Genomic DNA, 14,245 nt, shown 5'->3' with positions numbered 1-14,245 from the left:
GTGCCAGAGCGAACACAGGCAAATAATGGGAGGCCTTGACAGTGGCCTTTGTGTCCACAGTGTCTAGGGGGGAACCAGAAAAACCCCAAATTTATTATAAATATTGTATATTCATCTTTACATATTTAAACTTCAGTCACTTCAGAGTACTCTCCATCTGGTGCAGTACACCTCTCGAAATGTGTTTCCACCGCTCCAGTTTATGAACTTGTCAATTTTGATGCCTTTTAGTGTTTCTCCATTTTTTGTTTCACCTCTTCCACGTTGGCAAAACATTTCCCTTCGAAGATATTTTTCATCCAGGGGAAACAAAAAAAAGTCACTTGGTGGTTGAACTGGTGAATAGGGAAGGTGGAGCCAGGGGTCACGCAGTTTATGGTCAAAACTGCTGAACACTCAGGGCGGTGTGGGCAGGTGTGCCTCAGAATCGCCCATGATGAAATGGGCGGATGCGTTGAAAGGGTCCTAAAAAATTCACTGAAGCTGAATGCAGCCTCTTACAACAGCACCAGCTGGTTACACTGATGCAGGTGGGTTCCTAGAGCACTCACCTAGTGGGGGAGTCTGTACCACATGGGGCCACCCTCCAGAAGACAGTTCCAGGTTTTGGGGGGGCCCCCCTTGTCTGCAACCCTCTCAGACATGCTAAACGTCTCCCGTATCCTCATCATTTTAATAAACAGTAACCCCATCCTGGTGCTCAGGCCAAAAACATTGGAGTCATCCTTGACCATTCTTTCACATCCCACAGTCACGCCATCAGCAAATCTCATTGGCTCTTCCCAGCTTACACTGCCACTGTCTGGCCCCACCCCCATCCATCACATCAGGGCCTCCTAACTTCAGTTACTCCTGACTCAGCCCCTGGAATGATCCATCCAAAACCGGAGTCAGATCAGGTCCTCTGTCCCCTCACAGCCTCCCCTTGACTCAGTGTAAAGCCAGAGTTGTCACAGTGTTCCGCAAGGCCCTGCAGTTTGGCCTCTGTCCACCGTGTGCACGTGCATGTGTGCACGCCCACGTGTGAGCTCACCCAGGTACAGTTCTTCTTGTTTTTCGCCTTGTGTGCACCCAGCAGTTCTTCCTTTCAGTTCAGGTTGTGAGACTCGTTTGTAGATTAGACTCATCACAGTTTGTGTTTCACCTTCACCACTGCATCCTGGTTGATTTTTTTTTTAAATTTTCATACAGTAAATTTATGGTGTAAGTCTTGGTTTTGACAAATGGGGTGGTGTGTCCACACAAAACAGTACATTGTCCTAAAAATTTCCCCATATCACCCCTTTGTAGACAGACCGCCCCACCTCCCAGCCCCTGGCAACTGCTGACCTGTCTTCCTCTGTTAGTTCTGCCTTTCGTGTAAGTGAGAATCTTACAACATGCAGCCTTTTGGGTCTGATTCTTTCACTTGGCAGAATGCGTTAAAGATTATTTCATGTTGTATGAATCACTAGTTAATTTCTTGTGTCCTTCAAAGTAAACTTAAACAAAAAAAACCCTAGATTGATTGAAAAAAATATTCAACAAAAACTGATATAGGCGGTACATAGAGATGAGAAACATCTTGAACCCAAGTGACTAAGATTTGGAAATCGTCAGTGTGATAGAAAGATTCCTGGTAAAGGCTATGTTTTACCTGGTGCCTCTGCCAGTAGTTAGCCATGAACTCTTGGGGGGAGGGGGGACAGCCGTCTGTTCCGCAGTGTCTGGTGAAGGAAAATCCTGAATCTAGTAGTTGTTAGGTCTGCTCTCGTGGGGAAGTGGAGGTTCATAGGACATGTGGTGTTTTAGGTGCTTTGGGTAGTTCTTTTTAACATCAGCTTCATTTCATTGTTGTGAAATAGTTGTCACCCCTGGATTTCATAGTTGTTAGGAGCAGCTGTTACGAATGCTTTATTAAACCCGGAGGCCAGGAATGAGCCAGCCAGTGGGAATGAGGTAAGCCTTCCTGCCATGCAAGGCTGCAGTTCATCAACATTCATCAACTTTGTTTTTTCACCCCCTCTCCCTCCTGTCGGGCTTTTCCGAAGTGTAAGATAAAGAGCTAGAGCCGCAGTCAGAGCTGTAGTAATAATGCCTGGGGGTTACTAGTGGTTCAACGAGTCTCTGCAGGTCTCTAGCAACTTCTTTGCTTGCTACAGTCTTTGGACTTCAATTTGCAGAGTCATGTGCTCGGGTAGATCTTCCCCAGGTGTCCCAGAACCTTATCGTGGTTCAGTGAGGCCATCTTTGTACATCGTTGGCAAGCGTGTTCGAGAAGCTCCCCTGACAGCGGACGCTTGCAGAAAGCAGGAGGGGAAAGCCAGTGATATTTGCTTGTTTTGTTGTTACTTTCAAAGCTGGACAGACTCATAGAAATTCCTTTTAAAATCAAATTAGTGGCTGCTTAAAACCCCTGACCCAGGTTGCTGCTTTTTCTTTTTTAAGTTGGAGGTGGGTTAGTAATTGAGTTGTATTTCGGTGGTGGACTATCAGTGTGAAATCAAAAAGGAATTTGACGGTGCAGAATTGCTGTAGTTTTTGTTTACATGTAACAGTAGTAATATTTATCTTGCTTTTGACTTTTAGTGATGAATGTTATAACTATTGAAGACTATAAGAGCACATACTGGCCAAAATTGGATGGTGCCATAGATCAGCTATTGACCCAGAGCCCTGGAGACTATATCCCCATCTCCTATGAACAGATATACAGGTGGGTGTGGGTCCCATTTGCTGGGGTTGAGGGGTGTGTCGGGTTCGTGGCGGTGTGAATTATGGCAGCGTGTCGGCGTGCGGTGTGTAATACAGGAGCTGTTGATGTGTCACACACTTGTGGGCTGGAAGCTCGGCTTACACTTTCTGCTTCAGAATTGGTGTCCAAATCGGGGTAGAGTCAATCCCACTGGACTGGACTTCTTCCGCTTCAGCCTTCCCTTCTGCCATACGTGATGCAGAATCAACGGTGGTCAGCAAAAGTGGGCGTGTTTAGTCTCCCGGTGGGGGGGCCCCTCACTCATCTGTTGATGTTCATTGACACACAGTTCTGCCTCTGGTGGTTTGGTCTCCCAGCTCCTGGTAAGTGGAAGCAGCAGACTGGTGGGGACCTGGGGTGGGGGTGAGAGGAGCCCAGTCACAGGAGGAGGAAGTGCCACCCGAGTTGTTCCGCACGAGATGCACAGAGAGGTTACATTGCACATGTATGTGGGGGAGTTAGAAACTTTCCCTGGGATCACCCCCTCTTCCTTGTTTTGACATCGTTACAGCGAGAGAGGGGGTGGTTTTGTAGGAGTTGCCACCGCCTCTCAGGTTGTTCAGTGCTGACGAAATGTGCAATGGAGCACTCAGAAGGGCTGTTTGTTGCTGCTGGTGACGCTTCTCTCATCGGAACACGGGTTGGGGCGGGGTAAATTTTTACTTGAAGTTGTGATCGGTCACTGTTTTTAGGCCCGAGTGGATTATTTGACCAGTGGCTGTGGATGCTTTAACTGTAGGCTGAGTTAAGGGCTCCATCACTAACTTGGTTTCTCTGTGTTCTCCTCCCACAGTTGCGTGTATAAATGTGTGTGCCAGCAGCACTCGGAGCAGATGTACAGCGATCTGATCAAGAAGATCACCGAGCACTTAGAGAGGGTCTCGAAGGAGCTGCAGGTACACAGCCGAGTGGCGCCTTCCGCTTCCCTGGGCTTTTCGGAAACTGGCCTGTGTGGCGTATCTTCGGAAGCTTGTTAATTTGAGTGTGATACAAATTTACAAACATTTTCTAGATGGATAGTGACCGAATCAGCTCATCGTTATAATAGATTATTTAAAAATTTTGACATAAATTGTGGAAATTTTCATATTGCCTATATTTCAGACCTTAACTGATTCATTTATTACCGTGTGAATATTTCTTTTATTTAAAACCTCATTTTTTTCTGTTAACTTTAGTATTTGGTGGCATTTGTAATATAAGCATGTATATGTTCATTTTTTTCCCGGGACTTTTAAAAAATTATCTTTGAAGAGCAGTTCATGTACCAGGTCCTAAAAGTCGCTAATGCAGACAACCGGAGTCGGCATTTTATTGGTAAGCCCTCTGCAGGTGAGCATCGTCCTGGCGGTACCGTCCCGGGGAAGGTGGAGAAAATGTTCAGGGGAACACGTGGCCTCTCGATCCTCGCAGCGCCCCTCTCTGCCCCCGTGTAGTTCCCAGTGCTTGGAGGTCAGGTGCTGTTTTTACGCCAGGGCCGGGTCACGTTTGAGTTCTGGTGTGGAGCAGCAGCGAACAGAAGAGTCCCTCTGCAGTAGACCGCCAGGGTCCGCAGCTGGGGCGGGCCCGGCAGTTCCGAGATAGCCCGTTTCTGGGGAGCGCTGGGAGTGTTGGGGGCTTGGACATCGTTCCTCATTACTGCGCGCCGAGGTTCCTTAGTCCGTCTCACTCTGAACTGTTGCTGCACTAAGTAGACTATTATTTATTGTAGCCAAATAATACACTTTTCCTCTTGTTAGTGTAAAATGTTTCCTTCATCTTTTTGCCACTGACACAGTCTTTACTCATTTAACTGTGTTTGGTGCCGAGGCGTTGCGCACAAATTGTAGATGAGACCCAAGACCTGTGCAGTATGGCTCTGAGCGTTTTACTTACTAATCCTTTTTTTAATTTTAAATAATTTTGTATTTTAAATTATAGTTGACATACAGTATTATGTTAGTTTCAGGTGTACACCCCAGTGATTAGACATTATATAACTTAAAAGTGATCACCTGATATATCTTGTACCCCTCTGACACCTACTTAGTCATTATGATATTATTATGATACTTAGTTATTACGATCTCATTGACTGCATTTCTGGTGCTGTACTTCACATTCCCATGACTATCCTGCAACTACCAGTTTGTGCTTCTAATCCCCTCACTTCTTCACCCATACCCCCAACTCCCCTCACATGTGGCAGTTGTCAAAATGTCCTCTGTATCTGTGAGTCTCTGTTCTGCTTGTTTATTTTGTGTTTAGCCTGTAGGTATTGCTATCTTAGGTTTTTGTTTGTTCCCATTTTTTATAAAATATCTTTTTCCATTATTTACTTTCAGTCTGTATGTACCTTTTGACCTGAAGTGAGTCTCTTAAATGTATACATTTAAAAAGCAAAACACTGTCTCACTCAGTTCAGAGTGTAAAGAGCCTTGAAATCCTTGTTGTGGAGTGTGTGTGGTCTCCTTCCCCATCTCTGAACACGTTTGGGAAGCTCAGGGAGTCCTAACCAAGGTGAACCCAAAGAGGACCACACCAAGACACACCACGAATAAAATGCCAAGAGTAAAGACAAAGAGAATCTTGAAAACAGCAAGAGAAAAAGCAGTTATATGCAAGGGAGTTCCCATAAGACTGTCAGATGATTTTTTCACAGAAACTTTGCAGGCCAGAGGGGACTGACAAGAAACACTCAAAGTGATGAAAAACAAGGACTGCAGCCAAGGTTACTCTACCCAGCAAGGCTGTCATTTGGAATCGAAGGAGCTTCCCAGCCAAGAAAAAGCTAAAGGAGTTCATCACCACCAAAACTGTGTGTGACAAGAAACATGAAAGGGTCTTTTTTTAAGAAAGAGAAAAAAGATAAAAAATGTGTATAATAAAATGGTAATGAATGCATATCTATCAACAATTGCTTTAAATGCAAATGGATCACATGCTCCAATAAAAAGACATATAGAGGTTGAATGTGTAGCAAGTCAAGACCCTAACCTGTGCTGCCTTTTCATCTGCCTGTGTTCTCTCTCTTTTGGTTTCTCTTGCCACTGCTCTGTCCTTTCTTCCCTTTCCGTAGAGGGGGCGTTCTACCTGCCCGTGAGGGTTTGCCCAGCATTTAGCTTCATCATTCCCCATAGGCTCAGTTCATCACTTTCTCTTCTTTGCTTCTGTATCACTTTATTTGTATTGCTACTATAGTCCTTAGTTTAGCACAACAGGTGTTTGAATTGATGGTGGTTAGACCATCTTGTTTTGCCCCTACCACCCACCACTTTGGGTAAATGAATTTGTTGAACATAACTAACGTCCTTTACTCTTAAAACTGCCTTAAGTGACACTTCCACATTTTGATTATTTTTGTGGTATGTGTGAATTTGGAATTCACTGGAGAAGTTGTGAGACATTGTCTCCCTAAGTAGTGTTGATAAATTCATTGTATATGTTAATTCATTTTGTTAGGTTGAGAGTATATTTTTACTTTTACCAAGTAGGAAACCATTAGTAAACTTCCTTTGACATTGGTTTGGAACTTAACACTGTGTATTGCCTCCAGTGAACAGTGTTTGACCAGATTTGGTTCCTGGACAGGACAGCAACATTGAAGTGTTAGGAGGAGCACCAGTGATACCACCTGAGTTCAGGGTTCAGAGAAGACTGCAAAGACGGGGGAAAGGAAGATGGTGCGATGTTTATTAAAGTATTTTGATGTCTTCTGAGCTGCACACATCTTGAGTTAAATGTAGTTTGACTCTAAAACCAGGTCATAATGGGAATTAATAGAAAATAAACCATCATCGGTTAACGTTACTTAACTTTGACTCATTTTTCAGAGACACTGCTCAATTGCCAACAGACTGAGCCGGGTTCTCTTGTGGTTTAAAGTCAGAGCAGGGGCTGCTGTGCTATTTGTGTTTTGTCCGGTGGGTGGCAGCATGACTCACCATGTCTTGTTACCTGGTCGTTCGGAAGTTTCTGTTTTTATTGTATCTATACCTGTTGAACCACACAGTATTAAAAAAGAAAGCTTTCATTCCCCCAAATACGGTATTTACTCCTTGTTAGAGTGAGGGAGATTCTAGATAATAAGTTGCCTGTTACCCCTTTTACATATATTTCAAGTAAAATAAATATTATTGCCAGCTGGTAAGTAACTCTCCACATGTGTATTCTACCAAAATGTTCTTTAATAAGTTACTTGGAGATGTTTTTTAATCCATGCTAGAATTTAAAGCAGTTGCTGTAGCAGAGTTGTTCTTGGCTTGGAGCATTTGCCAGTGAGGTGCCCTGCGTGTTCACTGTCGTCCGCGAAGGCAGGACGGTGTTTTCTCCCCACCACGCTTACCATGCTGCCGGGTCCCAGAGCGAGCTCTCAGAAAGTACCCACCGCTGATGTTTAGTTTTACAGCTGAGGTTACTAGAACCGTCTTACTTACTCAGTTCAGACAGCTTCCGGAACTCAGAAGGTGGAGTTGGTGGTGAGCAGGAGAGTCAAATCACTTAAGTAAAGAACAGTTATTTGCAGTAGTTTATTGCCACAGTGCACACAGTACGGTTAGGAGTTGCACTCTTTTAAAATAAACTTTGTTTTGAGACAGTTACGTCCTTACATTGGAAAAAGTAAGGGAACAGTTTACTTTAAAAAATAAGCACATATGAACAGTGAAAGGACAGCAAACTCACAGTTATTAAGAACCACACCTAAAACAAAAGCAAACTAAGAGGACAGCTAGATCAGGAGCAAACCATAGAAATGAAGATTACATGGAGGGTTAGCAACAGGGGAGTGGGAGAAGGAGAAGGGGGGAGAAGGTACGGAAAATAAGTAGCATAGACAGTAGGTAGAAAATAGGGGGGAGGGCAAGAGTAGTAGGGGAAATGTAGAATCTAAAGAACTTGAGACACATGGTCATAAACTAAAGGGGGGAATGGTGGGGGAGGGGTGTGCCGGGTGGAGGGGAATGAAGGGAATAGGACAACTGTAATGGCATAATCAATAAAATATATTTTTAAAAAAGGAAAAAAAATAAGCACATAGGGTTAAGTGGTAGTTTTTGCCAAGCGTTTGAGAGATGAGGTGCATGGGAAAGTGCGAGGTCATCCTAGTCCTGACCTCGGGATATTTTCTGTGTTAAGTACTAATCTGTGGGTCTCTTGTGACTGCTCCGTGTCACCTGGCTAGTCGGTTGAAGACCCTGGGATTAGAACCCAGATTTATCTTGTTATGTGGATAAACTGAAGGAATCCAGGAACACAGAGGTCAGACTTCCCATGCAGGTTACTGTTTAAGACACTGAGGAAAGTCTTATTTTAGAAATCAATGAGGAAGAAATGTCTGTACTGTAGTAGTAATAGTCATAATAGTAGCAGTTAACTTTGGGAGTTAATACCCCTAAGAGAAATGTCTTCTGGGCTCACACTCACTTTATTGCTACTTGTGATGAGAAACTCATTGTTACGATTTATAATAGGAGCGTCTAATGTGTTAATGACAGCTCAAGGCTCCTGCAGTTCATTTCCCTTCTGTGTAACTTACCGGTTTTGGATGGTCTGCAGTGGAAACACTACCTCTGCAGCAGGACCGAGAGCACAGTGTCAGAGCTGTTTGGGGAGCTCCCTTTCCAGGGAGCCCCTTCGTCAGCCTCAGGTGGGACTGACGCTGCTCCTGGAGCCGTGACCCCGCTGGCTGCTGGCGGTGTGGAGACTGCTCTGGAAGGTCATGGAATAAGCTAGTTAGACTAAAAGCGTATTACACACTGTTTCTTTTTGCTAAAGTTGGTTGTGTAGAGGCAGATTTTTTAAAAAGGAATTTCTAGTTTGATTCAGAAAATAATATTAAGGATCCTTGAGAGAACATCAGGTCCATTTGTATGGTGTCCAAAATGCCAAAATCATACCTGGTAATATAGGAATAAATATTAAAAGATTTAAATCAAAATCTGAGAATTTTTAGCATTTCCATTTGACTTAAAAAAAACTTCCCATTTGTCTGTGGAAATTCCACATCTTTGTGTGCATGTCATCCGCCTTCCCTACTAGGTCTTTATGTGAATTAACTGTAGTCATTTTAAAGTCTGTGTGACAGTCACTGTTCGTGGGCATCTTTGCATCTGGGACTGTTAACTCTCTTTTTAAAGTATCTTATTTATTTTTTGAGGGAGGAGGAGAGGGAGAGAAACAGATCAGTCCTCTCACCCCTCCCCCACCCCCACGCTGGGGACTGGGGTGGGTTGCAACCCCAGCAGGTGTCCTGCCTGGGAAGCCAACCTGCTATGTCTAGTTTGCAGGCCTCAATCCACTGAGCCACACCAGCCTGGGCTGACTCTTTAACTCATGACAATGGGTTATGTTTTCTTGATTTTTTTTATTGTTTCTTAATTTTTGGTTAAATGCTGAACGTTGTGCATAAACACAGCAGTGGAGACGGGCATAAACAATGCTTATGCCTAGAAATGGGTCTTATGCCTCTCTCCCATCAGGCTGCCCGTGCGAAGGGCTGAGTAGCTCTCATCTGTACGGGTTGAGCCGGGTTTGAGTTTCACGGTGACTGCGGGGTTTTTTGTTACTGCAGCCCCAGTAGCGGACCGAGGACCCCGGTTCTGGGGGTGAGTCAGGAGGACGTTTTCCGCTCCTCCCGTTCTCTCCTCAGCTCTCAGCGGGCTCTGCTTCCCCTCGGGGCCTTCCGTACACTCGTCACCTGAGTGGATGATGGCTGGGTGGCTACTTGTTAGGTGGTGCAAGGCGTGGGAGGTGGGGGGCAGATCCTGTGGTTCTGTTTGGCTCGGTTCTCCTGCCTCAGCCATAGGAATGCTCTGTGAGTTTGAGGCCGGGGAGGAGGCCTTGTCAGCGTTCCGATGCCCCACTTCCCAACCCCATTTGCAAATAGCCTTCTCCTCCTCAGTTCAAGGTCTAGAGCAGGGGTTGGTAAACTACTTTCACCAGGAGTCAGAGAGTAAATATCCTCGTGGGGTCTCATGGTGGGGTCTCATGGTCTCCGGTGCAGCTTCTTCAGCTCAGCTGTTGCAGATGAAAGCAGCCAGAGACAATTTGTAAGCGATGGGCTTGCCTGTTGCAGTTAATGCATATTCATGAAAACCTGTGGTGGGCCAGGTTTGGCCTGCAGGATGTGTTTGTTGTCCCTCATCCAGAGCCCAGGAGGGTTTCCTGCTGTCCCCCCCACCTGCCCTCTTGTCCCCTGTACCCTGTGGCAGTCTCGTGTCCAACTTAAACAGCCTGGGAGTGAGCAGGCTTCCCGCACTGCCCTCAGCAGCGGTGTACTCTTGGTTTGCGACAGAACCTGGGCGTGAGCAGATTTTCTACCCGCTCAGGTAGTAACTGACCTTTGCTGGGGACAAGTGGGCTGGAGGGTTCACAGCAGCGGTAGAGGTTTTGCAGGTTTTGTATCACTTCACAGAAGGGTCACCAGGGTGTGGGTGGGTCTCTTACTTCTTACCTTCAGCAGATGACTTTTGCTTTGTACCTGAGTAGGGTCCCGTGTTTAGGCCGCTTTTGTTCATGGCTTCCATTGGCAGCTGATCGCCACCCTCTCCCTCCTGGAGTGCACAGAGCACGCTGGTCTTCAGGGGCTCCCGCCTCATCTTCAGACCTTGTCACACCCCTTTCGCTGCTGTCACTCTTCTCTCAAAGACCCAGTGGGAGTCTGGAAAAGAGCAGGGACCGGCGGGCACTGCCCTTGGGCGAGGTGTCAGGAATTCTGTGCTGTTCCTTCATACTCGGCCTTTAAGGATTCATTACAACATGGTTTTCTTACCAGCTTTTGTGGGTGCCCTCCCCAAAGGAGAAGCCGTTCGTGTGTCCTTTGTTTCCTTGGGGGAGCTTGTCACTCTCTGGAATTCACTTCATCTAGTTGGACATTGTGTATGTAAAATAACAAGACCTCAGGTCTCTGATAGGCTCAAAAAATAGATTATGTAGGTTAACCAGCCACTTTTTAAAGTTATAGGTGCGGGACTGATGTTCTTTCATGAATTTCTGCATTCTTAGTGGAGGGGGAACTTCACTGTTCCATTTTAATAACTTTACAATTACTGAAGTTAGTAACAGTCAAGAAATTACTAAATTTAAAGGGAAAGTTCACCGATAGTCAATACTAATGTTAAAGTGTTGGTGCATCATATTTCTACCGATTTCAGTAGAGTTGGCAGCTGAATTGTCACTTGTCAGGCAGCACATGCCTCGTGTCGCATGGTAATTGCTGCTCAACTTTTTCTCGAATCCTCTAGCTTCTTCCCATTGAGCCCTCTTGCCTTTGAAGTGGTCTGTGGTGGACGTTTCTAAATGGTAGACTGTTCTAAACGCTTAACAGCTGCTGGGGCAGCTGTTTGAAGAATCTCCTGCAGTTCTCATTAAAAACAGACCCTTCTGGAGAGCTTCTGAGTCAGGACTTTGGAGTGTGGCCAAGGAGTCGGTGTCACAAGTTCTTCAGGTGATTCAGGGAGCAGCATTGTCTCAGGTTCACCGGGCTGGGGAAGAACCACAGAGCCTGAAGCTGATCTTCCGCTTCCGCAAGAAGTGGTGTTATCTCACGTTTAAATGTAAGATGGCGTCGGTGCTGAAGCCACTGAACAGACTGTACCGCTGAAGTGCTGATCTGGATTGGGAGTATCCAGGCAAACCTGGGGAATATAAAGAGGAGAGCCCAGTTTCCGTATGTAATGAAGAGGGACTGATGGAATGGACAGTGGTGTTACTATTATGTCACAGACATACATTTGACCTGTGATGCTATATAGCAGAGTGATAAAAACAGATACAAAGTAGAGGAGTTCCGTATTTATTAAATACACAGACACAAGAACAGAAGAAAATGTTAATGCCAGTTACTTACCAATGTTGGTAGTGCTTATTTTTCTGTAACTGCATTTTTAATTTTTAAAAATTTCAGTGAACATGCGTTCCTTCTGTAAAGATAGATGTGAGAATGTCCTTGTAATGTTTATTAGTTCTTCTCACTCTTTTTTCTTTCCTATTTCATTTTCACATGGGAAAGTCATTATTTAAAGAAAACCAGAATGTTTTTGTAGACATAAAACACATATTCTTAATTTTTAATATTTCATTTTGGTGGGCTGGAAATGGGGCAGGCGTAGGTAGAGGAAGAGGGATATAAATGTGAAATTGTGGAACTTGTTTGTATTTTACATCTGCAGTGTCCAGTTTGATAGTCTCTAGCCATATGTCATTATTAAAATTAAAATGAAATAAAAATTCAGGTCCTAGTTTTATTAAATACGTTTCAAGTGCTCAGGAACATACGTGGCTAGTGGCTACCGTATTGGCCATTTCCATCATCATAGAAAGTTCTGTTGGGCAGAACTGGCCCAGCTTATGGTATATTTGTCTAACGGGTAGTAAAATGATTTAAACAAATCATGCTGTTCTAAAATTAATATGCATGTAATTAGAGTAACTGACCAAACTTACCTAGTTCAGAAGTTGAGGATAACAAGCTTTGTTCTCCTCCCCTCCCCTAAAGCCTTCATGCAAACAGCAGATCGCACCTCCTCTCTTGCCTTGAGGCATTTCTCACAGTTTATTTACTGAGTGACGTTTCGCAGATTGGGTCTTCCAGACTAGGTGCCAACATTATTTTGTTTTTATCTAGTGATATATAAGATTATTTAGTCCTACCATTTTAACTTTAAAATTTTACTTTAAAACTGTCTACAAGATGACATCTGTGGGAAGTTATCCATTGCAGCATTGTTTGTGGTAACAAAAGATTAACAACAAGTAATCAGAATGCATCCTGATGAAACATTCCAGTGTTGTACAGAACTTACAAGCATGTATTGGGTTGGCCAAGAAGTTCGTTTAGGTTTTTCTGCTAGTCCTTAGTCGTCATTCAAAACAGTTTTGTTAGATTCTATTGTGACAGCTGTCATATCAGCACACATTTGTTTAAAAAACGTACCAAAATGGGTGAATTTTTGTGCAGCCATTTTAATATTGAAGATGGAAGATACACAACATTTTTTGCATATTGTGCTTTATTATTTCAAGAAAGGTAAAAATGCAATCGAAGTGCAAAGAGAGATCTGTGCAGTGTACGGAGAAGCTGCTGTGAGTGATCGAACACGTCAGAAGTGGTTTCCAGAGTTTCTTGGCATTGTTGACATTTTGGCCAAACAGTTCTTCCCGGTGGGGCTGTCCTGTGCATCGGGGGACGTTCGGCAGCACGCGTGGCCTCTGCAACACAGCCGGCATATTCAGAATACCCGCATCGATAAAGTTATTGGTGAAAACGAAAAATGTTCTTTTATTTTATGGAAAAAACTAAATGGACTTTTTGGCCAACCCAGTATTTCTATTTTATTTTGTTTTGTTTATTTCTTCTTAGAGAGAGGGGAAGGGAGGGAGAAGGAGGGAGAAGTATTGGTGGCAGAGAGAAATATCGATGCTATTGCTCTCCTTTGTGCCCTGACCCAACCCGCAACACTGGTCTGTGCCCTGGTTGGAACCGAACCAGCGACCTCTCGCTTTGCGCGCCAGCGCCCAGCCAAGTGAGCCACACCAGGCAGGGCAAGAGCAGAATTCTTCAGTTACGTTTTGAGGACCTCTGAGGGTTGCTGAAATTCCTTCAGGGGGGCTCCAGGATCAGAACTGTTTTTCTAATACTGCTAGAATGTCATTTGCCCTTTTCACTCTGTTGATAATTTGCTGTGATGGTACAGCGGGGACAGTGAGTGAAGCTGCCGGAATCTCCACTCCACACACTTGCAGCAGGAAACAGAAGCAGCAAGAAGCCTGCTTCACTGAAGAGTGCCCCAGTCGAAGCGGCGGGAAGTACTGATGTGTTCAGTGGAGACTCTGAGTAGACTTTAAAACACCCTGTGCGTACCCGAGCCCAAGGGGTGTGTCTGAGAAAAGCCCTGGCGTGGTTATACAAGTTTGGAGCTAAACTAGCTGCCCCCCCACCATAGAACACTTTTTATTCAAAAGAATGACTAACTGATAAGCTATGGTTATTTAGACTTTGGTATTTTGACAGACATTTTCTGAAAAATGAATCGAGAGTGTCAGATCAAGGAAAACAGCTGACAGTGTTTGTTGCCAATGATAACATTTGAGGTTTGAAGTGAAAATTAAAATTATGGAAAACCTGAGTCTACCACCACGACCTTTATTGATTCTCAGTGCCAACTAAAAAGACTTGTGATTAGATAGGTGATATTAGCAAATGAAATTTGTTTGATGTTATATAGTGAAATGTGTCAACATTTGGAAGATCTGCATAATTCAGTAAGTTTGTATTTCCAGATGACCCATTTGTGATGTTTTAAAATGTATGTGTGAAGGATCCATTCAAAGTCGTATACCAGTAGGTTTTAATTGCTAGAGAGCAAAGAGTTCATTGATAGTTTCTGATTTTATATTGCAACTAATCTGTAAGAAACTACTACTTGTTAAGTTTCAAAGAATGTTCACAATTATCTGAAAAGGCTATTAAAGTATGCCTTCTTGCCCTGGCTGGTGTAGCTCAGTGGATTGAGCTCGGGCTGCGAACCAAAG

At 44.2% G+C, this 14,245-nt stretch overlaps 1 protein-coding gene across 1 annotated transcript in view; it reads left to right on the top strand.

Moving 5' to 3' along the window:
• The window catches only part of CACUL1 (CDK2 associated cullin domain 1), a 48,351-nt gene that overhangs the window by 12,722 nt on the left and 21,384 nt on the right, over positions 1–14,245 (top strand). The window contains exons 2-3 of the mRNA XM_053668448.1: positions 2,569–2,695; positions 3,528–3,630. Of these exons, the coding sequence (XP_053524423.1) occupies positions 2,569–2,695; positions 3,528–3,630 (230 nt within the window). The remainder of the gene's footprint in view (positions 1–2,568; positions 2,696–3,527; positions 3,631–14,245) is intronic.

This window comes from Artibeus jamaicensis, unplaced genomic scaffold, assembly GCF_021234435.1.
Source record: "Artibeus jamaicensis isolate MK-2021 breed Jamaican fruit bat unplaced genomic scaffold, CSHL_Jam_final contig_490, whole genome shotgun sequence".
Taxonomy (NCBI): Eukaryota; Metazoa; Chordata; class Mammalia; order Chiroptera; family Phyllostomidae; genus Artibeus; species Artibeus jamaicensis.
Note: the sequence above shows the minus strand (reverse complement) of the source record. Positions and strands in the feature narration are given on the sequence as shown.